The 27,310-nt window shown below is 51.3% G+C and overlaps 1 protein-coding gene across 1 annotated transcript; it reads right to left on the bottom strand.

The window, feature by feature from the left end:
• Window positions 1–13: 13 nt before the first annotated feature.
• Window positions 14–27,102, bottom strand: ARHGEF26 (Rho guanine nucleotide exchange factor 26). Its single transcript, XM_058030939.1, has 15 exons — window positions 26,605–27,102; window positions 25,738–26,199; window positions 24,319–24,355; window positions 22,292–22,437; window positions 19,002–19,058; window positions 16,587–16,747; window positions 10,746–10,898; window positions 10,197–10,326; window positions 9,033–9,107; window positions 7,733–7,822; window positions 4,684–4,838; window positions 2,721–2,927; window positions 1,340–1,407; window positions 1,055–1,159; window positions 14–312 (listed from the first exon to the last, which is right to left on the bottom strand). Exons 1-15 carry the CDS (start codon window positions 27,100–27,102, stop codon window positions 170–172), a joined length of 2,487 nt encoding a protein of 828 aa, XP_057886922.1. The 3' UTR covers window positions 14–169.
• Window positions 27,103–27,310: the final 208 nt, after the last annotated feature.

Here is a 27,310-nt window from a genome sequence, read left to right as displayed (position 1 = left end):
AGGCCAGAGCTGGGCAGGAGCTGCAGGAGTGCCCAGCCACTGCTGCAAGTGCTGCTGCTGCTGGGCCGGGGCTCAGCCCGGAGCTGTCAGAGCAGGGATGCCCAGTGTCCAGGTGCTGCTGGGCTGTGGCCCTGCTGTCCCCGAGCAGCCCCAGCTGGCTGAGGCACGGCTACACGTTGGTTTCCAGCCCCAGCAGGCGCCCCATGCGCTCCATGTTCTTGTCCAGGGTGGCCCTGCAGGTGATCTCCTTGGCACACTCTGAGGGGAACCAGCCCCTCTGGCCGTCCCGCAGCCGCTCCCCCTCGTACCAGCCTGCAGGGAGGGACAGCAGTGACACCTCTGCACCGACCCTGCCCTGCCCTGGGGGCACTGAGGGGCATTCTGCATCTGCCTTCACTGGGGATCATGCCCCAGGTCAGGAGAGCTTTGGCAGGTGTTTGCAATCCAGCCAGACCAGGTAAAAAATAGTATGTGCAAAGCATTGCACAATTTCGCTGTCTTTGTCATTCAAATATAGTTTGAAGTAATGCTATAGTACAGTGACAGAATCTCTGATTTCACAGGTAACTGAGCAACAGCAAGTTAGAATTTAGTCCCTCAAGTACTGACTTGGGCAGCACTTGGTGCTATCAGTGCCACTGTGGGCAGGTCTGGGCAAGAGCCACAGTGATCTTGGGACACAGGATCCTGTGTCAAACCTCAGCAAGCACCCTGTGCCAGAGCTGCAGCAGGAGAGCCCAGGCCATGGCACGACAGACTGGGGCTGTTTCTCTTGGACAACCCTGGCACTCGCTAGAATGTCTGAGCTCTGTGGTTTTAGACAAACTCAATTTCCTATTTGTGGACACCTCCCATGCCAATACTGGCCAGCAGCCATGTTCTACAGCTGGTTACAGCTGCTGCTTCCTTTAGAAACCTGAACCCAAACGCTCACGTTTTCCTTGGAAGTTGAACTGTTACTCACTGCAGCCCTGTGCTAATAGGAAACACATTTTTGTAGCTGGATCCCCCTGCAGAGGTGACAAATGGTTACTGACACAAAATCCACACTCACCGTCATTCACTTTTTGATAAACCAAAACCACATCGGCGACTTGGAGAGAGAGCTCATCGGCCTGCTTGGCTGTGTACGTCCTGATGGTCTCCACCTGAGCCAGGGCTGGGGAAGGAGAGAGCCAGGCTCAGTTACACCAGTCACAGGGCTTTTACCACAACAATCACCATTCATTTAAAACATTTCCCCTCTACACCTTCCCCCTTGCCTTAGGGTGGCTGCAGCCCAGCCCCAGTGAGGGCAGTGCCCTGCAGAGCACCCAGGAGCCCCAGCATTGTCACTCACTGGTCCTGTCCGTGTGCTGCCTGTCGCTGTCCTGGCCCAGCGCCGTGATCCAGCGGGCTCTGTCACTCCTGCAAAGCACAACCACGTCCCAGCTCACGTCCTGGAGAATGCTCAGCTCTGAGGCTGCCCCTGCTTCTTCCAGTGCCTCCATCTCTCCCTTCAGCCCCTGTGAGTAACCCAGCACCTGTGTATGCTCTGCCTTCTTCCCAGGGCCATAGAAAGTTCTCACCTAACACTGGTGCTTTTCTCCTTAGGACCCGATGCCACAGGAGATGGTGAAAATCTTTGGCTCAGAGAAAACATTTCAGTTTTACCTGCACAAAACTATTCTGAACTGTTTGGCCTTGGAAATTCTCCTCCCATCCTTCTCAAAAGATAAGACTATAAAAATAGGTAACTTAAAATACAGGAATTCTTTTCAGACTCTTGCTCTGAGCAATGATCATCAGCTGGACTGCTATTTATACTGCAAACAGCACAGAACAAATCAATAATAAGTCTGCAGAACAAAATGTCTTTTCATACAAAGCCCAGACAACTAAAAATGTCCTGCATTTTTCCCCAATAAAATTGCATTTCCAAACAAGTCTGAATCATCTCCTGCTTTCATAATGAGATCTTTAATAGAAAGCACTGATGATCTTCAGTTCCTTTCATGGTTATTCTAAACTTTGAAAGCCAACCTAAAACTATCGATTTTTCCAGGCAGGGACATGTCTGGAGCACTCCCTTTCATGTCTCTGTCCTGCCTCCAGCTTCCCCCAGAACAAGTGAACTCTTTCAGCGCTGGGAGGCCGTGAGGAAGCTGATGGCACATGCACATCCCAGAGCAGACACTGGGTGCTGCTGCTTTCTAAGGCAGGGCACTCCTATGGCACATGCACATCCCAGAGCAGGCACAGGTTTCTAAGGCAGGGCACTCCTCAGGGCGCCCCAGAGAGAGGAGCAGAGCTGCTCCTGCTCTAACCCTGCTGCTCCATCCACCATCAGCACATCCCAGCGCCTGCTCAGGGCCCAGAGTGCTCTGGCTGTGCCTGGGACACTCGTGTGCCACAGCCTGGTGCTGTGCCTGCAGTGACAGCCCCGCGGTGACAGCCCCATGGTGACAGCCCCGCGGTGACAGCCCCTGGCAGCACTGACCCTCGGCTGAGGCACCCAGCACAGGGCTGGCCCCCACAGGAACCTGCCCGAGGCACATTTACGCTCACCTCTGCAGGCAGAGTTCCTCCCTAATCGAGGCCTTACCCAGCAGGTTAAATTACTAACCCAGAAGAGGTAATAGAAATAAATAAATAAATGAACATGTACTACTGTGGGCGGGGCAGGGGGAGCTGCCTGCGGACACAGTCAGGTGCAGAAACCCCCCAGCCGCGGTACTCACTGCGTGTCCGCTCCCAGGAGCATCTCCACCCGGTCCCCGGCGTGGTTGCAGAGCAGCAGGAGCCTGAAGAGGTGGGAGGCCGCGTTCCTGCCCATCCCCGGGGCGCTCCTGCCCGGAGAGGAGCCGGGCCCGGGCTCGTCCCCGTCGCAGGGCAGCACCAGCAGCTGCTCCCGCAGCGAGTAGCCGGTCACGTTGTAGCTCTCCTCACTGCGGGGCAGGCAGGGAACAAAAGCCGGGTCAGGGCTCGGATCCCCGCTCCCTTGGGCCGCGGGCAGCCACGGCACCGCGGAGGGGACGGCTCCTCCAGCTCCTCCCAGCCCGCACAGGGGTGAGCAGCTTCTGCCAGAGCTCTGGGTAACACAACGCCCCAGCTGGGCTCCCAGGGCACATTTTCGGACATTTTCACCGGGGTTCTGGGAAATAAACACTGACAGGGCTTTGGGCTCTTTCTGCACAATGACTTTGTGCACTCCCAAATGACGGACACACAACATGCTTCTAATGGAACCAATTCTGCCCAGATGCCCTGAAGCAGGGCATGGGTTGACTGGGGTTTGGTTTTTTAGGGTAAGTTTGGGAATTTTGGAGGTGTATTTTTTTTTTTTTAAAGAAGTCAGTTCAGTATTTTAGTCTAAATAACTCCTTAGCCAAAGGAAGAACAGGCAATCCCAGCTGGGAGTGCTGCCATCACTACATGGGAATCTTGTGTCTGAAAAAGAGATGTGTCTATGCATTTATGCAATGAATAATAAATGCATTTCTTATGAATTAATCAACTAGTCTGTACATGTGCACAGCTAATCATAACAGAACCTCTTACTAATTAATCAGCAGATAAACCTCTACAAATCCTTCCCACTCCTCACTTCCATCCCACAAACCCGCTGGATCAGACTGCTGCTGCAGGGATCAAGCACAAGTAGAAGCACTGAGTGCATTTCCCACGAGCCCTGGGGGTGAACATTGCACTGATTTCAGCCCAGGCCCTGCCCCAGCCCACAGCCAGGTCTGTGTGAGCAGGACTGGGCTGACCCTCCCTGAGCCCCCTGGCTGAGCCTGTCCTCAGGATCCAGCATCCCCACTCCTGCTGCCACTGACTGCTCCTCTCAGGACACTGCATTAGTGCTTGGCAAGAATTATGGCATTTTAATGATTAAAAAAAAATCAGATTGCATCTACACACAGCAGGGGCTACAAGGACAACTGGCAGAAGAAACATTCCCAATAAATTAAAATCTGGGCAGTGGGGAAAAGCAGATTTTTATCCCTCTTGAAAGCCTTGCATACATGCCAAATCCCTGTGTCCCCTCCTGCCCAGCCTTGGGGAGCAGCCCTGTGACTGGAGAGCCCTTGGGCTCCCTCCTCTGCAGCATCTCCAGCAGGTCAGAGGCACAGCTCAGCAATGGAGCCAGGGCAGAGCCAGGGCTGGAGATGAACTCTGGTAAAGCCCCGAGTGCAGCCTCAGAAATGCCCATTTTTAGCTCCAAGTCAGGAGAGGTGTCTTGGTGCAATGTTAAGAATCTTCTGCGATTCAGCTGCTGAAGGAAAACCACAAACATTCAGCCCCAAGTCCAACAAACATTTCTGTCCATGCTGTGGATCCATGGAAACGCTGTGGGTGGGAGCAGGGCTCACCCCAGCACTGCTAATGAAATCAGGGGAGCCTCATGCTCCTGCAGTCCTGGCAAGTGTGCAGGGAAAGGACAGCCCCAACACTTCATCCTTCCCAAACGTGTCTTTGCTAGGGCATAAAGAACCATCTTTTTAATTCTTCTGACAATTTGGAATCTTAACTGTGTTTGCCAGAAGTAAATCCTGTTTAACAAGCAGTTACTTGTTATTGGTAACCCATGGCAGAGACTCAAATAACTCCTGAACTCATTCCACAGCCAGGATCACGTTAAAAGTCACTGTGATTTGAGAACTGAACACAAAAACAGTTTTATACTGGGGAAGCTCTTACCTCTTCTTCTTGGTGATGATGAGGACATCATTGAAGAGGAAGAAGTACACCTGCTGCTTAGAGGTTCTTTTGGAAAAAAGTCCAGTGTCCTCTACATATGCTGTTAATTCACCCCTTTTCACCAACCACCGAGAAGAGGAAACCAATGGAAACGGCTGCAAGGCAAGAAAATCACATTGTAATCCTTCCCAATTAAAAAAAAAAATTAAAAACAGACAACAGAGTACAATCTATTTGGGAAAAATGCTTGAATAAACTCAAAGCTCAGAGATTACAAACACAAAGAGGTTACCAAAGTTCAAGGGACTGCATCGTTGCTACAACACACAGGTAGCAGCTGCAAATACCTGGGAATCACTGGGGCACCTGTCATTGCTGCTCATGGAAAAGAGAAATGAACAGACCTGACTGATCTGTTCCCACGGGGCTGGAACAGGCTGTGAGAGCTCCTGAGGGCACCGAGCAAAGCCTGACCTCAGGAGTGTGTCTGCAGGGTGAGAGCAGCTCCTGAAGCACAGGGGACATGGGAGTGTCCTGGTACCTCAGGGCTCCCCTTGGAGCAGAGGAGACACTCCCTGCGCCAGTGCACTCCTGGGAGCAGAGGTGACACCCCCTGTGCCAGTGTCAATGGCAAAGAGGGGACATGGGAGTGTCCCTGGTACCTCAGGGTTCTCCTGGGAGCAGAGGTGACACCCCCTGTGCCAGTGTCAACGGCAAAGAGGGGACATGGGAGTGTCCCTGGTACCTCAGGGCTCTCCTGGGAGCAGAGGTGACACCCTCTGTGCCAGTGTCACCAGGACAGGTGGGCAGGGTGCACAAACAAACCCTCCTCACCTGGGAGTGCAGCCTCCTTCCTTCCCACCTCTGTGTGCCCTCCTTGGCAGCACCAAGGGAAGGCCTCCATGGCCCTGCTGTTCTCCTGAAGGGTCCCAGCTGCCTGTCAGGCTTTACTCAAAGTGCTGATGAGGGATCCTACAGCTCCTGTCTTTATCCAGCTCATGGATGGGGCAGGAGCTCCCTTTGCCCCAGCTGAGGGCCAACACCTGCAGCAGCTGCAGCAGAGGACCGGAGCTGCCTGATGTGAAGCCTTGCCTTCATGAACCCAAATCATTCCCAGCTGCAGGAGACAGAGCCTGCATGAGGCCCTTTTGTCCCTCTGGGCCAGGAAGGTGGAGGGAGGGAGATGTGGGACTGTGCTGGTCCAGGCAGACCAAGGTGATGAGCACAGCTGCCTGTTTTCCCTCCATTGAAGCACCTTTCACACACTTTAAACAACATCCCTTCATGCAGTTTGTCAGCTGCCTCCCCCATTCTGCATGAGCTGGCTTTTTGTCTCTGTAAATCCCTGGCCAAGCCAACTGCAGCCTGCCTGTACCTGCTGAGCCAAACCCAAACCCAGTGCTGGGACTGAGACCTCACTGCTGGAAGAACAAACACCGACTCCCTAAACAAACCCCACAGCTTCTCTTGTGCAAAAGATGCAAAATTTAAGAACAAAAACTGCTGAACCTTAATTAAAAATTGAATTCCACAGTTCAGCCATGTACACAAGCACCAGGAGGTTTGAGTCACTTCCCTTGGTTCCCATGAAGCTCTCCACAGTTACATCCAACTAAATAATAAACAAATCTCCAAAACTCTGTGAGACTGGGCAAGAACAGAAATACTTTAACTAATTTATAATGGCCATAAAACAGAATTACAGTCCCATGATGATTGGTTTACAAGCAAAAAATACTTTTAAAAGTTCTATTTGAGGATGAACAAAAAATTCCTCTAATCTGTACTCCAAATGAGTTCATCCCATTTTCCTAATTGACTCTCTTCCAGAGACAGCTTGGTTTAAGTTTTCCTGAATTGCCAAAGGAGCAAATCACATGCACCATGTCCCTGCTGCAGAAAAGAGGCTCTCAGAAGTGAAAAATGCCTTGAACCAGAGCTGGGCTCCCCTGCCCTGGGGCCTGAGGGGCTGCAGGGCTGGGGCTTGGATGCAAAATGGGAAATCTCACATAAAAGGAAGGAAAGACAAAGCCCCAGGGCAGGTGGGGTCACCCAGGAGCCACAGAGCCCGAGGGACAGAGAGGGATGGGCAGGGCAGAGAGGGATAAATAAGGGACAGAGGGACCCCAGACCCCGAGGCACTCCTGGGATCTGAGGGAACCTCGGAGCAGCTCAGCCCCCACACTGGGCTGGACTCATCAAGACTGGAGTCTGGTACCACCCATCAGGAAATGCTCTGGTGTCACCTGCCCAGAAGTGCTCTGTTTGTTGCTGCTGTTGCTATAAGCAAATATTATTTCTATCAATTTTTAGACAATATTTGAGAATAAAAATACTTTGGGCAAGTTGAAAACGTCTTTTTGGAGGCAGCATTTGCCCCAAGCCTGACCCAGGGCCTTTCAAGAGCTATGCTTTTAAAACCATGAACCAACCTCCACTCACTACATGCCTGATAATGAAACAATCTCCTGTCAAAAGAATCCCCACTGTGTAATGGTATCAGACATGAATTATAGAAATCAAAGACAGAAATGGGATTGCAGCAAACATTGAATAGAAACAATAAATGTACTTGAACAAAGTCTAATAAACCTCCCCTACCTATGACTGGGTCTGCTGGTGTTTCCTACAAAAGAGTGATAGTACAGGAAGTTTTTAATAGAAACCTGTGATATCCCACCCTTGAGGGGAAGGACAAACACCCCTGGATCCCTCCCTGGCCTGGAAGTGCTTTCCCAGGCACACCTTTCCCATTGGGTACATAAGCAAATCTGAGCAGTGAGCAGCAGCCTTTGGCCTCTCTCCTAATGCCAAAATTTTCACAGCAGTTTTATCTTTACAGCAAAGAATACTCTACACTCAGTATTTATTCAAAATCCCTTGTGCTGTAGCATCACCTTCTAACAAAATTAAAATACTTGACCAAAAGTTTTAATTTCTGTCGTGCCACAACAGTTCACTTTTCCAGAATCACCGTGGGTCATGACCATGCTGGTGATGCTCCCCTGTTCTCTGTCCTGGCTGGTCAGGACCACGCTCCTCATCCTACCTTGATTTTGAATTCCAGCTGGGAGTTAATGGTGTACATCATCTCCGTCCTCTCCATCTTGCGGGCGCCCTCGTTGCACAGACGCACGAGCTGCAAACGGGACAGGGCTGAGCAGGGCCTGCAGCACAGGAGCCTGCTGCTGCTGGGAGGCACTGCTGGGGCACGGAGGCAGCAGGGCACAGAGGCACTGCTGGGGGACAGAGGCACTGCTGGGGGACAGAGCCAGCAGGGCACAGTGGCACTGCTGGGGGACAGAGGCACTGCTGGGGGACAGAGCGAGCAGGGGCACAGAGGCACTGCTGGGGGACAGAGACACTGCTGGGGGACAGAGCCAGCAGGGCACAGTGGCACTGCTGGGGGACAGAGGCACTGCTGGGGGACAGAGCGAGCAGGGCACAGAGACACTGCTGGGGGACAGAGCGAGCAGGGGCACAGAGCCCAGCAGGGCACAGAGGCACTGCTGGGGCACAGAGACACTGCTGGGGGACAGAGGCACTGCTGTGGGACTGACACCAGCAGGGCACAGAGACACTGCTGGGGGACAGAGACACTGCTGGGGGACAGAGCGAGCAGGGGCACAGAGGCAGCAGGGCACAGAGACACTGCTGGGGCACAGAGACACTGCTGGGGGACAGAGACACTGCTGGGGCACAGAGACACTGCTGGGGGACAGAGCGAGCAGGGGCACAGAGCCCAGCAGGGCACAGAGACACTGCTGGGGGACAGAGCCAGCAGGGCACAGTGGCACTGCTGGGGCACAGAGACACTGCTGGGGGACTGACACCAGCAGGGCACAGAGACACTGCTGGGGCACGGAGGCAGCAGGGCACAGAGACACTGCTGGGGCACAGAGCCAGCAGGGGCACACACCCCAGCAGGGCAGAGAGGCAGCAGGAGCACATCCACCTCACCACGGTGTTTTCAGGGCCACAGTGACCAGGCCTGGCCCCGTAACTGCACTGCTCCCAGCTCCCCCTGACCCCAGTGATCCCACAGGAACCCCATCATTTGTGATTCTCCAGCCCCATTCTGGCTGAGCAGGGCACTGCTCTGACCCAGGCTGATGATCAGCTCCACACACACACCTTCCCCCCAGCTGGATTCACTTGCCACACTGCTCCCCCACAAACCCAGAATCCCCACAGTATCATCCACTTTGGGATCCCTTCCCAAGTAGGAGGCAGTAATTCTGCACAAACCCAATCCCCAGTGCCCTTCCTTAAATACAACAATGCAGTATTTATGCATGGAAAACATCCATTTTTCCCTGGAAGTACTCAGGAATGACTTGACAGCATACCTTGCTGACTTCCTTCAGAGCCTGCTTGCAGTTCTCATATTTTGCTGAATCCTTGGGAGTTTTCTGGCAAATAGTCTGGAACAAAACATCAGTTACTTCAGAGGACCAAGCAGCACAGACTGCAACCCACAGAGATTTCACATCTTAACTGAAATCCAGGAGCTGAATCACAGCTGTGGACTGAGATAAAGAGGGAACTCCGGTCACTCAGTCACACTGAGGAAAGCCTCCCTGCAAATGTTTGGGAACAAAGCAATGAAAAACCTCTCAAGATGAGATTTATACAAAAAACAAAACTGAAAGAGTGGGAAAAAAAATGCTAGATTTGATTGTTTAGATTATTTCAGCCAAAGAGGGGAAGGAGGTATAGGAAAAAAAAACCCAAGAAGGGGAAGGCACCCCCAGTGACACTGTGCAGGAATACTAGATTATTATTCCATTTTTTACCTAGAAACATACTGCAGAGAAGAGAGAACTCAATACCCATGAATGAACTAACTGTCCAGGTGATCAAATTACTCATTGCTCAATTTAAAAATATACAAACAAAATTATCAGTTCTGTTTGTGGCTCCCACCAGTGCTGGAATCTGAGCCTGATCACAATCTGCACTCCTGCTGGTGATCCAGCTCCTCACTTAGTCCTGGCACCTTAAGTGAAATACCCCAGCTCCTGGTGTGAATTCTGCCTGACAAACACCATGATGGCACCCCCATCACGCTGAGTCCCTGCACAGGGAGGGACAGCTCAGTGCCACTCACACACAGCTCCCTCGGGATGGAGTCCATCCTTCAGCTTCCCAGAGTATTCCCTGCCTAAGGGCCCTCACCATCCTACAGGACAGCAGGTCTTGTACTTGAGCTGCGGGGTTCATTTCAATCCTAGCACTACATGCAATTCCTGGCCTGGTTCCTCCTGAGTTTCAGAACCATTCTGACCCTTTACTGTACAATTTCCCCACTAGAACATCCAAGTATTTAACTTGTGAATGGGGGAGCAGGAGGGCCCAGTCCCAGTCAGCAAAAAATGCAGCAAGAATCCATAATCCACAGCCCAGGAGCACTGTAAGGGAGAAGGCAGGAAGAGACTGGAGAGACCCAGAACTGAGATAATGTTAACAGTGTGAGAACAAGCAGCAGGAAAGAGGGAAGCAGGTGCTCTCACATCCATCAGCAAGGGGAGCCGAGTGACTCTCTGCATGGGGAGGATGAGGAAGGAGATCATGGGCAGGTTCCTGCAATCCTCGTGGGACTCGATCCGGGACAGCACCTCCTTAAACGCTGGGTTTGTGGCTCTGGGGGAAAGAGGATGGAACAATTCAATGGCATGTTCTCCCAAACGATTTTGTGAGTTGCTACATTTTAAATAAACCATGATTTTATAAAAAGGAATGTGATTTTCAGGAGTCAGACCACCCCAGCCTTGAGCTTTATTCTCTCAGATCCACCAGCCCCAGCACTGACATCAAAGCTCAGGAGCTGCCACCCCTGACTGTGAGGGCAGACCCAGGTGTGCCACACAGGGAGGGCCACTGTCCCACTGTGTGACACTGAACTGACAGAGGCAGGGGAGTGTGAGCCACGACCTGGCAGGAGGAGGTGCCCAGCAGGGCCAGCCCAGCCCGGCTGGGAGCTACCCCAAACCGGGGTACCCAAAAGGTGCACCCAGAGCCCCCCAGCCCCGGGAGCCCTGCAGAGGGCTCTCCATGCTCACAGCAGTCTCTGCAGGGTGCGCTGCTGGTACACCTCGTTGGTGCAGTACTTGACGTAGGGGTCGAAGGTGGAGCCCGCGTGCCTCGCCACGATGTCGCTGATGTCCTCGATGAAAATGTTGTTCTGGTGCCTGGCCTCCAGCTCTTCAAAGAACCTGGGGGTTAACATCCACTGCTCACTTTCACATGCAAACAGCATCTTCCTCTCAAAGCATTCCCCTGACACAGCCCTGTTACCAACCCATGCCAGCTGGGCTGGCCTTGACAGGGCGAGGCCATCCCTCCTTTGGCAGGGCAGCGAGGGCAGTGCTGGCAGGACACGGCCCGAGGGCACAGGACACGGCCCCAGGGCACAGGACACGGCCCCAGGGCACAGCCCCAGGGCACAGGACACGGCCCCTGGCAGCTCAGCAGCAGCACTTGCACAGCCACTTCCCACTCCCCCATGCCACAACCAAACAGCATCACTGAGCTGGTCAGACCAGAATTTCCAGAAACAGGGTTGGAAAAGAAATGAAGCGACTTCATACACACATAAACACATTTCCTCTTGCAATTAAAGGCAGCACAGCACCAGAAGTGCTCGATGGAATACAGGTATGTGGGGTTCTGAGCCATGTGGTGGTGGAGCAGGACACAGTGCTCCTGCAGCCCTCCACCGGAACCAAACAGGGACTGGAAGCACTGAAAATGGGCACAGAACCCCAAATCCTGAGCTGGCCCTTCCCCTGACCATGCTGCTCTGACAGCTTCCCCGCTGTGTCTGTCCCACATGTGAGTCTGGCCACTGGATGCCTCCCACTGCCTTCTGCACTCCCAACACTCCCAAAGCAGCAGCCCTGGTTTCCCTGGTGCCCACTGGAAATGCCCACGGCTGGGGTGGAACAGCTCACAGAGCAGCTCTGCAGCTCACCCCTCACACATGAAATGCTGCCCTGGCTGAAGCCTTTGTACACTAGCATTCACTGCAAGAACCCCCAACTCCCTGCAGGCAACAAGTTCATACAAAAATCCTCATACAGCACAGAAAATATCAAGGAAATACTCAGAACACATGAGCTCACATTAAGCTCCAATATTTTGAAATCTGCTTTATTTAATTTCAGCCCTTTATTCAATTTTTTTATCGCTAACACTGGCTCTTCAAATCTGGCACCTTTTTCAAGTGATGCTCTCCACAGTTTGCTTTACAAACACACCTCAAACATGCTAGAGGAGCAGAACAGGCTGAGCAGCAGCCGAGTGTGTGCAGCAACAGAGCTTAACTAAATTAAGGCACTCTCCAGGTGTGCTCAGAAGCAGCTGCTGCACGGGGTGGCTGCCAGGCTCTCGGTGGGTCAGCAGAGCCACCACAATCGAGTGGATTTTGGTCTGGATTTGGGTTTTGTGGTGTTCTGACACGGGAAGTGCAGATGGACTGGCTGACTAACAGGGCTCAGCCTGCAAGCACTGGGCAGGGTTTGTTAGAGCCCTGTCACTGCAGCAGGCAGAGCCCTGAGCACCTCCTGTCCCCCACACAGCCCCTCCAGGGCACAGCACATCCTGAGCTGCCACAGACCTGTCCTGTGCGCTTGGGTTCAGTGCCAGGGCCAGCCCCAAGGGGCACACAAATCATAAAATTACAGAAAAAAGAGCCTGTAAGTACGGAGCCTGCAGTGTCTCAGGAGGCACAGCAGAGCCCCATCCCACACTGGGATTTGTTTCTCTCTGCTCAGACATGTTTATGGCTGGGAGAACCTCCCACTGCTGCCAATTCACTTTGCTCAGGAAATGAGGAAATCCAACATTTCCTGCAGTGCTATGGCACACTGACAAGGTGTTGGACCCTGCTGGGCCACAGCTTCCACCTTTAGAATTTATCTGGAGCTTCATCAGTGACATCAGACAGACAGTCCCTGTAAGAACAGTAAAGACATGGGAGAGGAGAAGACAGGAAAAAAAAAGAAAAGAAAAAAGGGAAAAGAGAGACAAACAGGAGCAGTATATCAAAGTCCCACTTCCCAATATGTCCCATAAGGAAATCCTGCATCCAAGTTTGAATCAAAAGCTGTAGTTTTCCATATGCAACCTGCTAATTATTGGATACAATCAGTGAACCAGACACATCATAAACCCTTTCACTTACAATTTTAGGATAGATTCTGCCATAGAGCTCAAGACTGAGGGATGGAATGATTCCATTCAATTTAACCAACAAGAAGTTTGCTGTGATGTGTGCAGCTATTTTTGCTGAATGTCAGAAGGATTTACTTCAAACATCTCTTTGTTAAATCCAGGACTTTTCTGGTTAAAGTTAGATCCAATTCAGAGAAAGTCAAACAGCACTGTAGGACAGAATTTCATTTCCCTCATCTTGTCCTTACACTGTTTAAAGAACCATCCACTCTGCAGCACTCCTGAAGGCCGAGGGCCAAATTCAAAATGCAGGTTTAGCTCCAGGGTGCTGCTGGCACCAGCAGGGACAGAAACCAGGGGAGGGCAGCAAGCAGAACTCAGCCTCTTCCCCTGGAGATAGGGGCTGTGATATGTGCAGCTGTTACCACAGTAACAACTGCCACCTTGAGATAACTTCAGAGATTTCTGATTAACCTCTCCAAATCTGAACCTTCTCATCAGGGACAGAAGCTGAACATCTGCAACATGACTGTCATCTCTAGGGAAGGGGAGGGGGATTTAAAATAGTGAAAATAGGAAAAATAGTCTTATTTCCATAGAATCTTCATGCTGAATCAAAATAAAAAAGGGCTGGAGAGAGGGTTATTAAAGTGCAGAAGTGAAATCAGTTTGAGTTCCCACAGTCTCAGTAATGGAAGCCAACACACATTACTGCTACACACACAAATGTAACACCTGGGCCTGCAGACTGAGAGCCCACAAAGCTCCTTTCACTGGGCAAGGGCCCGGCAGGAGCAGCTGGCCCTACAGCCTGTGTGCCCCCTGCGTGCCCCCTGTGCCCAGCCCAGCCCCAGGCTGTGGGAACACGAAATGGGAATGTCTGCAAGTCATGAACCCGGCACAACCAGAGTGCTCAATCCTGTCACTCTGCGACTAAAACAGAGTTTAAAACCTGACAGAATCTGTTAAAATGGTTTTGTCAGGATCTTCTTCTGCCAATGCTGCTCTGGTATCACAGAATCATCTGCCTTTTGCTGGTCTAATGGCAGAGAAGGCACAAATGCTAAAGCTTTCATTCTTCCTATAAACTGGGGATGTGACCCGGCAGACCAACTGCTCCTGAAGACTAGAAAATTAGAAAAAAAATTAGAAAATTCCCTAATTTTCCTGGGACTCCTCTTTCCCCAGAGAGGCTCCTGGGGAGCTGTCTGACCTGACAGAGATTTCCCAGGCTGCATTCCTGGCTCACTCCTGGCTCAGCTGCTCCCTGGCATCCCCGCAGCCCAGCCCAACAGCCCTGACCAGTGAGAGCTCCAGCACATCACACAAGGGTCAATGAGCTCCAGCTCTCTGAAGCCACCTTCCAGGAGCTCCCACAAACACACACAGCAGGTGCTGCACAGGTTATTCATCCCCACTCCTCTGCCACAGACATTCCAGGGAGCTCCCAAAGGCACAGACAGTCTCTGCTCTCTGCATTCTGCTCCCAACAAAGGCAGCTTTGTTCCCCAGGAATGCCCTGTCAGGCACTACAGGCCCATCCTGGTGTTACTGGAGAGTTTCCATTAAACGTGTTCCAAGTCAAAGTTCCTAGACAGAGGCTTTAAGCAGTTTCAAATAAAGGTTTTTATGAAGTATTTTCATCAGCACAGGTTCTTCAGCTCACCAATCTTTTGTCCCAGCAACCAAAACCACTGGTAACTACACTAATACCCAGGTTTTGTACTAGGCAAAGGCTGCTTAAAAACCAGCAGAACCATTTTAAAGTGAAAAGGTGGATTTTGTTACTTTGAAACCCCTTGAAAACAGAAAGCAGCAGTTTGGAGATACCAAGCTGGTATCTGGTTTAAAATCACTTCCATTGTTTACAGAAATGACGTTGCTCAAAGCCAGCACACAGTTTTGTTTTAGTTTAACAGTATTGCAAAACTTGGGACATAAATTATGTATTCATTTAGGTTTAAAAAGGAGTTATGACTTCTGATTTTACCCCAAGTCATAAAAATCCAAGTTCTAAAACCATGAGACTTCACACACAAGAAAGAATAAGATTACAACTGTAGGCTAATGTGGTATTTTTCCATCCCTTTCTTTCCTCTCCCTCCCACTTCCTTTGAAGACTATTAATCAAAAGGGATGTTAGAGTTCCCCTAAGAGCATTGCTCTCCCCATCCCCATTGTCCTTTACTTTCACAACTCCCACTGTGTAAGGAGCACCTGTAAAAGGAACTTTTCCTGGAAAATGAAGCCTTTGATGAGCTGCACTCCCTGACACCAGTACCACCAGACTGGGGTGGCTCTGGGGCCACACAACCCCAGCCTCTGACAAAAGAGCTCAACTGCAAGAGACAAAGAACGGGGGTAGGGAGGGAGAAAGGAAGGGTCCCCAGCCAAACCCAAACATTCTCCTGCTCTGTAGCTCCTGAACTGGGTTTGCACTTGACACAGCACATCAGCCTCCAAAAAACAAGATCTTGCTGCTGCATGAACTTCAGAAGACAAAAGTCAAACTGCTGCACAACAGATGTTAAATTCCACAGACTCTGTGGTGTCTCAGAGAAAAAAGCCAAGAAATGACTTTACTGTGACTGGGGACATGGACCTTCACAAGTTTCACCAAGGTAAATGAGGGTTTAATGCTAAAGAATTCACAAAGGGGACAAAAGAAGGGGGAGCAAAATAAAAAACCATTCAGAATCCTTGTTCGACCCTCAGCCCTTTTCTGAAAGGAGCCCAATATTTCTCTGTTCCACGGGTAAAGAGATCCATGTAAAGCTGTACAGAGCCACAGCTGCGAGCACTCAGTACCTTCACCAGCCACTGCAGCCACTGTGCTCACTGCAGACTGCAAATCAGGGACAGGAAAAGCAACACAGACAGTCTGATGCTTTAGTTATGTGGAATACATAATCCACCTGCTGCTGTGAACAGAACAAATTGCAAGGAAGCCAAGCCACTTCCAGTAACTTTGTGAAAGAGAGTGTGAAGTACTCTGAGAGCACATACATATGCATGTCCTGGATTAAATAACACTGGCAGTAATTACCAGCCAGCAACAAGACTCCTATGCACTTGTATCTTGTAAGATCTGCCATTTCCTCCTCTCTAGGCACTATCTGCAGTGTCTGTTTGCCTGGCTGCAGACTGAAGGAATGTGCCCCAAAGCAGCAGAGCAGTGATGCCCCTGGCAGCAGAGCCAGGCCCTGGGGCTCACAGGGGTGGGTGATGGTCCCAGAGATGGCCCTGGCAGCAGAGCCAGGCCCTGGTGCTCACACAGGCGTGAGTGACAGTCCCAGAGCACAGCACACCTCAGGACAGCACCTCTGCACCACCTGGCACCAGCCAGCTCTGCAGGGCAAGCATGGAACTCCAGCTCCAGTTCAACAGCTCAGCAGGGCACACTGAGCTTCATCTGATGCCCTGCAAGGAGCAGGTCTGAATGCCTGAGCAGCATTTAGCCCACAACTGCTCACATTTGAAGGATGCTGATTCCCACTATGATTCACTCTGTGGTTCCCTTCCCTCCCATTTTCAGAGACACCAATCCCAGGCCAGCCCTGCTCACACTGCTGTGCAGATCTCTGCCACTTGCACTTCCCACCTGCAAACCAGCAGGAGTTTGGGAAGAAATGCTCACAACTAAAATGGATAACTCAGCATCCAAAGAGAAACCTGCTGCTATGCTTAAGGATGCACAGCTCTGGTAAGTACAGAAATGCCACACTCACTTTTTGCTTGCTTCATAAACATCCGTGATGTTGGAGAAGAGGTGGTGGCTCTCTGTTTTGGTCATTGTGAGGCTCAGTTCCCTGGAATTTTTAAACATCCGGATCAGAATCTCCAGGCTCAGCAAATAGGAGTGCTCAGAAGATATCACCTCAAATATTGCCTGCAAAGTGAAGGGGGAAATAAGAGACTTACTAGTGACTGGGCTTTTTTCCTTAAAAACAAAAAGAAAATGTTGAGCAGGAGTGCAAAGCAAAGTTTTGGATGTAAGCTAGAGATTATGACTTAAATATTCATCTCTATAATAGTTGCATCATTAATTATAAATAAGTTATTTAATACTAGGAAAAAAGTCTTTGTTAACAAGTCTATATTCAGAGTTTTCAATGCAACTGCAAACAGGAGATGGAAGAGAATTCAACACAGGTGTGACCCCAAGAGCACAGCAGTGAGGCTGGAGGGAGCAGGCTGAGGTCCCTGGTGGAGCTCTTGCCAGGCTGGGAACAAAGTCACCAGCACAGCAGGAATGGGGCAGACACTCTGCTCCTGGTGTGCAAGGCAGGCAGAGAGAATCACCTGACCCTGAGCCCAACACATTGCGGAGAACAAAATCCAGAGCAGGGTGCCTGACACACGGCCAGGGGCTGGGGCAGCTCCCTGGTGCCTGCTGGGCACTGCTGGGGGCACCTGGAGCCACCCTGGGGCTCCTCTGCACAGAGCAGGGTCAGGGGATGTGTGAACCCCAAGGACAGTTACGCTCTCAGGGGGCAATGGGCACCCTGCAGCTGCTACACACACACACGGGACCTCAGGCTTGCAAGGAAACACCTACTGAAAATAGGTCAAACCAGTCTGAGACACGTTTTCTTTAGCCAAAAAATGCACAGATACCCATCTCACTAACAGATTCTGAAAGATGGGATGTGTATGAAGACAGGACATGGACATTAATCAAGGCAGAAGACAAACAAATATATTTTTCTGCAGTGATAATGTATATAACTATAAAATAATCTAATAGGCTCTAAAAAGCAATTCAAAGAATGGATAAAGAATACATGGATAAAAGGCAGTTTAAAAGAAATACAGCAAAAGCATGAATTGGTAATGTACCTACAGCTTAAAAATATTTATTTAGGCTCCCACTGAAAGAACTGGCCTCTAAAATTCAAATTAAAAGCCCTCAGGCATGAAAAAAATTTTTGGTAACATTGAAGACTTTACATTTAAAAGGAATCCAAAGAACTTGTTCTTTTTGAAAGGATGCAAGTGTGGCTCCAGGAAACACTGACTAAGGCCTCCTAAAGGATATCACTGAAATACATGCCTTGTCTCAAAAGCTTCCCAGCAGGAGGAGGCTGAGCCATGTCCTGAAGAGGAAAGAAGGCACTGGGGCAGATTGGTAATGCTGCAGGGCTCCTAGCCAAGCCCTGCTTGCTGGGGAAGGACACACCTGGGGAGGAGCTGCAGGGACACAGCTGCCCTGGCCAGGCCTGGCAAGCTCCCCTTCCCTGGGACACAGCCCTGCAGGGAGGAACGGGGGCACAGCACAGGGACAGCACACAGGAGCAAAGGGGACAGGGAAAGTGGATGGAGAGGACACAATGAGCAAAGGGGACAGGGAAAGTGGATGGAGAGGACACAGGAGCAAAGGGGACAGGGAAAATGGATGGAGAGGACACAGGAGCAAAGGGGACAGGGAAAATGGATGGAGAGGACACAGGAGCAAAGGGGACAGGGAAAGTGGATGGAGAGGACAAAGGAGCAAAGGGGACAGGGAAAATGGATGGAGAGGACACAGGAGCAAAGGGGACAGGGAAAATGGATGGAGAGGACAAAGAAGCAAAGAGAAAACGAAAGTGGATGGAGAGGACACAGGAGCAAAGGGGACAAGGAAAGTGGATGGAGAGGACACAAGGAGCAAAGAGAAAGGGAAAGTGGATGGAGAGGACACAGGGAACAAAGGGCAGAGAGAACAGACAAGCACCCTGATGCTGCTGCTGCCATCAGGGAGCCCCTGCCCTGCTGCAGGGCTCAGGGACCAGCTGGGCTCCAGCAGGCACACCCCGTGCCCAGCACTGCCCACAGGGGTAGGTACAGCTCTGTAAAAGCTGCTCTTTGCTCCCCACTGCTATGGAAACTCCTGTGCCACATTTCCTTCCCCTCTGTGAGCCGGAGTCCCTGTCACCCCTTCCCTGGCACAGCAGCGACCCTGGTGCTGCCAGGCTGGAGCAGCCCAGAAGCCCCTGGCATGGACACAGGCACCTCAGCACACTCTGGGCCCATTTTTTCTCCCTGGGGAGAGAGGAGACTTCACTGGAGAGCAGGAAGGCAAGCAATGAACTCTTATCAACAACCAGAGCTCTGAGGCAGGCGTGCAGTGCAGCCCTGAGCAGCAGCCCCAAAACACAGAGTACCTCCTGTCTCTTCCTTTCCTCCTGGCTGATGGCTTCTGACAGGCCGTTCTTCTTCACCTGAAAAGACAAATCAATCGATGTTTTAATACCTTTTGTGGGAAAATGGGATTAAAAAGAGAGACAGGACTATCAAAACCTAGAAAGCAAAGCACCAAGGAGGGCCTGGCTCTACAGGAGTTCTAAACACAGGACCCAGATCAGGAGGGACACCAGGGCAAGGGAAAGGAAAGGGCACAGCACCACACATGTGGAAAGCCCTGCTCTCTTTGTGGAGCAGAGGCACATCACAGACACCAGACCCACACCCATTTCTGTCAGTCTTCTCCTAATATGCTATCACCAACAGCTTTCTCTTCTTGCTCCACCTGCTCCCTGGCATTTTAAAGGATATATTATTCCTCATTTTACACCTGCACAGCAGGCCCCACAACGCTGGGCAGCAGGAATAAGGAGGTGCCACACTCTGGTCTGCACACCAAAGCACAGAGTCACAGGTAAATGCCTGTGGAAGTTACAGCAACATTCCAGTGTGGGAGCCACCAGCCTACGGAACACAACTCCCAGACCCCCACAGCACCACGAGCAGACACTTCTGGATGCTGAGCAAGAGCTAATTAGATGGCTTTTTATTTAACAATTAAAGTACATCTTAATCAGGAGCCTGAAAGCTTCAGAGCATTCCTGAGGAAGTGCAATGGCACTGAAAGGTGCAATGTAACTTTTTTCTGGATGCCGTGGAAGAGTTTTCTAAAAATACACAGCACAGGAAATAGCTAGGAACACATCCCCCAGATTTCAGTGCTCCCTGTTAACACAGACAGTGCCAGAGTGCAGGGAGCTCCATGGGCACCTGCTGAATTCCTGCTCCAAACTGCAGCTGGCACACACGGGTGTGTCCCACTAAGCACACAGCAATTCAGGGCACAGGAACTCACAGCCAAGGGCCCAGCCTGACACTCCCCACCAACAGCAACACTTCCAAAAGACAGAGACCCAGATATGGAGACTGCTCTGGCCATTTCTGCCAAAGAAAATTCAATACCTACTTTTGATGTGTCCAAAATGTTTAAGCTGAAGTAATCTAAAAAAACATCACATGTGTGATACTAAGCAAACAAAAACTTCATTTGAGCTAAGAATATGATCAGAAGGAATGGAAGAAGCCCAACATCACTACTACCAACACTGGACTGGCTTCTCCTCAGCAATGACTGATTCAACCATGGAGGTGAGAAGCAAAGGATGAGAGGAGGACAGGTGAACTCCATTCAGGGACAAAAAGTGCCTCCAAAATGAGGAGGTGCTGAAAGGGGGAACTCAACAGGAATCTACTAAGTGGCTGCACCACAGCCAAAGTGACCACAAGCCCTTTAGTACAGGGAGAGAAAGGTGCAGACATCAGCCCTGAAAGCCCCAGAGAGTCACACCAGGGGTCTGGGCCGGTACCACGGAGGGCAGGCAGCCCTGGGCAGTGACCTGTGGGTGGCCCTGCACAGTGACCTGTGAGTGGCTCCCTAAAGCCACTCACAGCATCTGAATTTTACATGAATGAGAAACCAGTCACATCTGAGATCAACATGTGTGAATTCACTTCAGGAAGACAGAAACACCCTTTTTATCACTGTTCTCACGAAGAATCTGAGCACTCCCTACCTGAAGGGCACTACCCTCAGGCACAGCGTGGTGGGAGCTGCAGCACTGCCAGGGCAGCCTCCTGCAGACAGAAGGGATCCTCTGCCCCTGCCCTCACTTTCCCAGCACAGGCACTGCTCACAAACACCACAGGCATTCTCCTCCTCCTTTCCTAGCATGTGCTGAAACCCAGGACTGACATTTTCCAGCTGACTTCCTGCAACAACTCCAGACTCACTTTTCAACTTCTTAATACACATTGACAGCATGTAATTTTTCCAGAGTTATAAACACAGTCACTATGAGTCTCACATTCCCAGATTTTGTTTTCTCCATGCACCACCTTCTCCCATATAATCCCCAGTTCCAATTTTGCAAATCAAATACAGACAGTGCACAAGTTTGTGTGTGAGGAGCAGTAAAGAACAAGCTGGTTTCTGTAAGTGAAGCACAGCACAGTTCTCCTCCTGAGGTGGTCCTCATGCTATTTCTGTCTAAAAGCAAATTAGTGTTTTGAACTTATCATTATTATTACTAAATAGCGTTCCTTCCAAAATACCTCAGCTGTTGAACATTTAACTGCTAGTTTGCCCAGAAGGCAGAAAAAAACAATTTGACTTCATTATAAACACTTTTTTTTTTTTTGCAACATGAAGCCAATGAACTGTATTTTAAGTATCTGATTGTTGGAAAAAGAAAATTATGCACGTATTTACAAACCCACATTGTCTTGCCTTCATTATAATTACTGAATCAGAGATATTCATCTTTCAATACTTTCAAGTGCAAAGGATCATCAGCATCTGTAAGACAGCTCTGCTAATCAGACCATCTAACCAGCCTTTGGGGCGCTCCCTGAGGCTTAATCCCTCATTTATTGGGATATACAGAGCCGATGGTCAAATACTCCAGGTGATCTTGTCATGGCATAATCTCTCTAATGCCTGAGATGAGCATCTACAACATCCTACAAGTTACATTAACAAAAAACAACCCCAAACCCTTCATTATAGGGATATCCCTCCAGAAGGCACAGAAATGGTTCAGAATTTTTATGGTTCCCTCAGTCCCAAAATCCCATGTACGGGAAAGAGCTGTGGCAGTAGCAGCTGCTCTCAGTGATCTGTGAGGTTATGAGCAGGGAGGGCAGTGAGACTGCAGCCCCGAGCAGAAGAGCTGAATTCACTTTGTTTAACGATGCTGCCCTGCCAAGGCCCTGCAGACACTTCCCAGCCTGTGCAAGGGACAGCACAGCACCACCAGCTCTGCTCTGCACTTCTCAAAACGCTTTCCATTAAACATCTGCACTCGAGCCAGCCTAAGAGCTGCTGTGCAGTGATACAGAACAATTCAGCAGCAACTTGTTTGAAACTAACTGAAGCCTTTCTTTAGTATAATTCACCCTTTTAGTGAACTCACACAACTCTTTTTTAAATGAATCAGTAAAGTTGTGTCTTTGCCAAGTACAGGACTCTAAAATGAACTTGGTTTCATTGTTTTTTATGTGAAACAAAGACCAGTAACTGACTGGGACCTCCATGTCGTTGTTATAAAGTGACAAAGATGATGACAAATTTCAGCCAAAAACTCCAGCGGCGAGTAAGAGAAGACTTTGCTTCAACCCACCCTGAGATGCTGTCTCTGGCCATACAACTCACCACAGAGAGCTGGCTCCACGTCGACCTCAGGGGCTTATAGTGAAAAACAACCTTGTCATCCAACTTCTGCTCTTGGGGCTCAGACTCTTCATCAGAATCTATGTCCAGAGCTTTTTCCTTATAGTTCTGATATAATACAGCATTTTCTGTCAAATAACAACAGTATGTCAGTCATTGCTAGAAAGTTAGTTTAGTTGGTCTCATAAAAATTTAAACTAACATTTAAACAATGGAAGAAACCAAAGTGTCACTGTGCTGCTCACACTCCACGAGACAAAGATAGCAACTGATTTGGGCTGGACAATGGTGCAGTACAGTGACAATGGATCACTGTACCCAAAGATCCTCCCAGACCGAATTAAAGAACAGATGTGGCCTTTGTCAAGAAAAAAAATAGCAAACAATTTTTTCTTCCTTGGTTTGCTGTACCCAGTTCTGTAATTAACCAGCAATTAGAAAACAGGATTGTGTGTCAGTGGAGCAGCCACTGAGTGCAGGTCTCACTATTTTCATGTCCAGAAAAAGCACACTGCTCAACCCCTTCTTCTGTCAACTCTAAATATGTCTTCACATTTCACTGTTTCCCAGTTTCAGAGATCTGAGGTCAGAACTATTCCAAATAGAAAGTTAAAAGACAAAGCCTGTCTGAGTAAGCAGGAGATCTATGAACCTTCAGACCAAATACCCTCCTGGTGTATTTGAGTTGTGCCATCATTAATTGAGAACTATCAGTGGCAAAGGAACACAGGCATGGAGCGCTCCCATTGCTTCCCAACCTCCCTGGCCACACGCCCCTGGCAACAGCAATGAGCAAGGACAGAAATTCTACACCACAAAAACCCACAGGCCAACTCAGCCATTAAGCAGGCAGGCTCTGAAAGGTACTTTTAGGTGGGCCAGGCTTTGGATAACATCCAATCTTCCCCTACAAGAGAAGGGGGAACTGAAGTGGAAGTTTGGCTGCTCCAGGCAGGGCCCCAACTCCTGCAGCCCCTCACCTGGCTGGGTGGGTCTGTCCCACCTGCTCAGACCAGGTGTGGCCCTTGGAGCAACTTTGGGGAAGGGCCTGTCGAGTTTATACACTTTTAACTGAGGAAACTGTCACAGCAACTCAATTGTGGGAGGCATTCCAGAGAACGTTATTAGCTGGTATCACCCCAGACAGATGGGACCATTGAAGAGAATCCAGAAAACATCATCAGGAGATAGCGTGAGAAGAGATAAAAATAAAGAGTAGGAAAGGGGATGATGCAAAGAGAACACAGTGGGAAGCTCTGAAAACAGAAACAAGAGGAAGGTAACACAGCTGAGATGACCTCAAAGAGGCATTAAACAGGGAAAAGCCACGAGAGTAGCAGTTATTACAACAGAACTTCTGTGGACTTATCATAGATGTTTTCTTGTTGAAGTATCAGGAAAAGCAGCAAACTTGGCAAACCCAGAATTAACAAGTACCACAAAAATACAGCTCCACAGACAGTGTTTTCCTGACACTTACATCTGAAGCCTAAGCAGCAAGAAATGAAAATGCTTACAGAGCCCAAGGGCTGAGCCCAGCACCCCGAGCTGATGAGAAGGCACAAAGAGCTGTGTGACCCCCCAGCCCAGGGTATATGACTCAGGTGTGTGCTGCAGGGAGGGCCCAAACCCCTGATGGATCAAATGTCCTGCACCTGGGCACAGCCCCAGAACAGGCAGGAGGGCAGTCCCACCTGGAGGAGCTAACTGTGGAACTGCACAGAGCTGTCAGGGCTGAGGCAAACACAGCCAACAGCTCCGGTTTGGGGAGGGACAGGAGCTTATGCAGGAAAGAAGCCCTTGACACACCTTTTTTAGTCTGTCACTTCATAGTCTTTAAAATAGCCCTAAGGCAGGTCTAATGCCAAAATTATAGTCCCAAATCTCAGCTGCATTACTAAAAAAGAAGGTACTGAGTCTCTGACTCCGTACAAAGGAAGTGAGCAAAACGATCCTGAAGATCATTTCCCCTGGGAGTTATTAGCAAGTCTGGACAGAACAGGACTCACCTTCCCCATCAAACGTCCCTTGTCCTTTCAGCATCTTCTGCAGGTAATTTTAAGAGAAAAGAGAGATATGTTAGAAGGAGGAGAATGCAAAATAATCACAGTAACAAGAATGTCTGTTTTATTCAAGACTTGGGCACCAAATCAACAGGGCCTAATCTGTAAACTTCATGTGTTGGACAAGAGTTCAGTAAAAACAATTGTGTCACAAGAGAAAGTGAAAAGCTACACTAGTTTCATTTCTCTCATGCCTTGTTTAGATGTATTTTCCCTGTGTTTCAAAAACAGACTGCACTGGCTGGAGAGGGGTTCAGTGAACTCGGCTCATCCCCCTGTCCCAGGGCTGTCTGCGGAGGCGCAGCACTGAGAGGCTGCCCTTCCCCTCTGCAAACAAAACCACTCTGAGCACTGTGTAAAGGAGCCTTCTGAGAGCACAACAAACCCCTGAAATAAAACAGCTGCTCTCGTGCAACAAGTCCCAGGGCCAAGAGTCTATTTCATAAAACACCACTTGCAGAGAACTCTGTGAGGACAACACAGTTTCATGTCCTCCTATCTTAAACTTAACTCACTGTTTTAAGTCTACTACCAAACCAAACACACTCTGCAGCTGTTGACAAATTCATCAATTTCTATTTCGCTGTTTGCAGTGTTTTCACAGAAGCATCCACTACCGTAATTTCAAACTGGCTGAAAACTGCTTTAAAGCTGATAATTATTTTAAAAGCTACAGCATCAGCTCTTGGATGTACTTCATTACACAGAAATCTGTGAATACATTTCATACAGTAACAAGTTATATCTAAAATAAGGAAATACAATATTACATTATGATAAGTGAAAGAACACTATCAGTATCTCTTTGCAATTTAATACATTAACATTCAATGTAACTCTACTACAGAATTCCTAGGGATTACAACCAAGATTTAAAAACAGGCATGCTGCTTTTACTTTCAGGCATTAAAACACCTGAAGTGATTTCTATCAATTTAAAAATCACTCAGCGATTTTAAAAAATACTTTAAAGGTAATGTCTCAGAGAAGTGAGGGAGGAAGTTCATTTTTCTGTCGCTATTCTAGCACACAGACTTTATTAAGACAATGTCCCTTTTTTTTCCTGTTTACTCCTTTCTGGGGGACAGGTTTTAAGCCCGTGGTTCAGCTGTGAAAGCTGGAGAATCCAGCAGGAAAGGCGAGCAAGAGGCAGCTAGCAAAGGCTCTGAACCTCCTGGGTTTCAACAGAGCCTTCCATCTCCAAGACCTCACTTGGAAAACAGCACTTTTAAAACTCACAGTCACATGAAAAGTTTTGCGTTAGCAAAAAAGCAATCTGAAAACTCCCAGCATCTATGGGAAATGCAGGATCAGCAGGGCCACACTCCCACGGAGCCAACACCTTCACCTATCAGCACACCTTACCTTTATCCTCCCCAGGCTCGAGAACTTCTCCTTATCTTCAACCACCGCTTTCAGGATGGGCTGGGACATTCTGTTCTTCTTCTTGCAGTTGGCGGAGCCGTCCAGGTCCACGCCGCTGACCACGGCCCGGCGGTAGGACGTGGAGCGGAGCCCGCGCCGCAGCGCGCCCGGGCCGCCCTCGGGCTCGTCCTCGGGGTCGCTGCCCAGGGCCGGCCGGGGGGTCTCCACCAGGCTGCGCGCCTTGAGGCCCCGCTCGTGGCCCTGGGCGCGGCCCGCGGGCCGGCTCTCGGCCAGGCTGCGGGGGATCAGCTGCTGCGAGCCCACCCTGCGCGCCGCGGGGCTGTGCGTGCTCAGCAGCGCGGGGGGCTCCGCGCCCGCCACGGCCGATCCGCTCCCCAGGGACACCACCGGCTCCTGCGGGGGCCCGGCAGCCCGGCCGCGTCCAGGGGATCCTCCCGGCTCCTGCGGGGGCCCGGCAGCCCGGCCGCTCCCCAGGGACACCACCGGCTCCTCCGGGGGCCCGGCAGCCCGGCCGCGTCCAGGGGATCCTCCCGGCTCCTGCGGGGGCCCGGCAGCCCGGCCGCTCCCCAGGGACACCACCGGCTCCTCCGGGGGCCCGGCAGCCCGGCCGCGTCCAGGGGATCCTCCCGGCTCCTCCGGGGGCCCGGCAGCCCGGCCGTTCCTGGGGGATCCTCCCGGCTCCTCCGGGGGCCCGGCAGCCCGGCCGCGTCCAGGGGATCCTCCCGGCTCCTCCGGGGGCCCGGCAGCCCGGCCGTTCCTGGGGGATCCTCCCGGCTCCTCCGGGGGCCCGGCAGCCCGGGGGCCGCGCCCGGGGAGCACAACCGGCTCCTGCGGGGGCCCGGCAGCCCGGCCGCGCCCGGGAGATCCTCCCGGCTCCTCCGGGGGCTCACCAACCCGGGGGCACGGTGGGGGCTGAGCGCTGGCTCCGAACACGATCCGCTCCTGCTGCGGGGCCAGCGCGGGCAGCCCCGCTGTCCTGGGCGGCCGCGGCCGGCGGCCCTGCCCGCTGCCCGGCGGGGAGACGGTGCCGTTGGCGGTCGAACCGACGGGGCCGTCCGGTGGCAGGGCGAGCAGCCGGGAGCGCCGCTCCGGGGACAGCGCGGGGGAGCCCGGCGGCCGCACGGTCCCGTTGGACACCGATCCCATGGCGGGGCCGCCGGTGCCGGCGGGCTGAGTCACGGGGAAGGCGCACCTGTCCTCCACGGGGAAGTCGGTGACGAGCACTCCGCTGGGGCTCTGGTACGACTGCGGCCGCGGCTTGCTCCAGGCGAGCGGCAGCGGGCGGGGGGTCGCTCGCCGCCTCCAGCGCGGCGCGGCGGGGCCCGCCGGGGGCTGCCCGTCCATCGCCGCCCGCCCGGCGCCGCTCGCCAGGGAGGCGGGCGCGGAGCGCGGCTCGTCCGCCGCCACAGCCCCGCCGGGCGCGGGGCCAGCGCGGGCCGGGCCGGCCGGGGAGGGCCGGGCAGAGCCGCACCGCCCGCTGCCGTGCCGCTCCCGCCCCACCTGCGGCTCGGCTGGGGGCGGGCGGAGCGGCGCTTCCGTAGCCGCCGGCACA

The sequence above is a fragment of the Melospiza georgiana genome, chromosome 10, assembly GCF_028018845.1.
Source record: "Melospiza georgiana isolate bMelGeo1 chromosome 10, bMelGeo1.pri, whole genome shotgun sequence".
NCBI classification, from domain to species: domain Eukaryota; kingdom Metazoa; phylum Chordata; class Aves; order Passeriformes; family Passerellidae; genus Melospiza; species Melospiza georgiana.
Note: the sequence above shows the minus strand (reverse complement) of the source record. Positions and strands in the feature narration are given on the sequence as shown.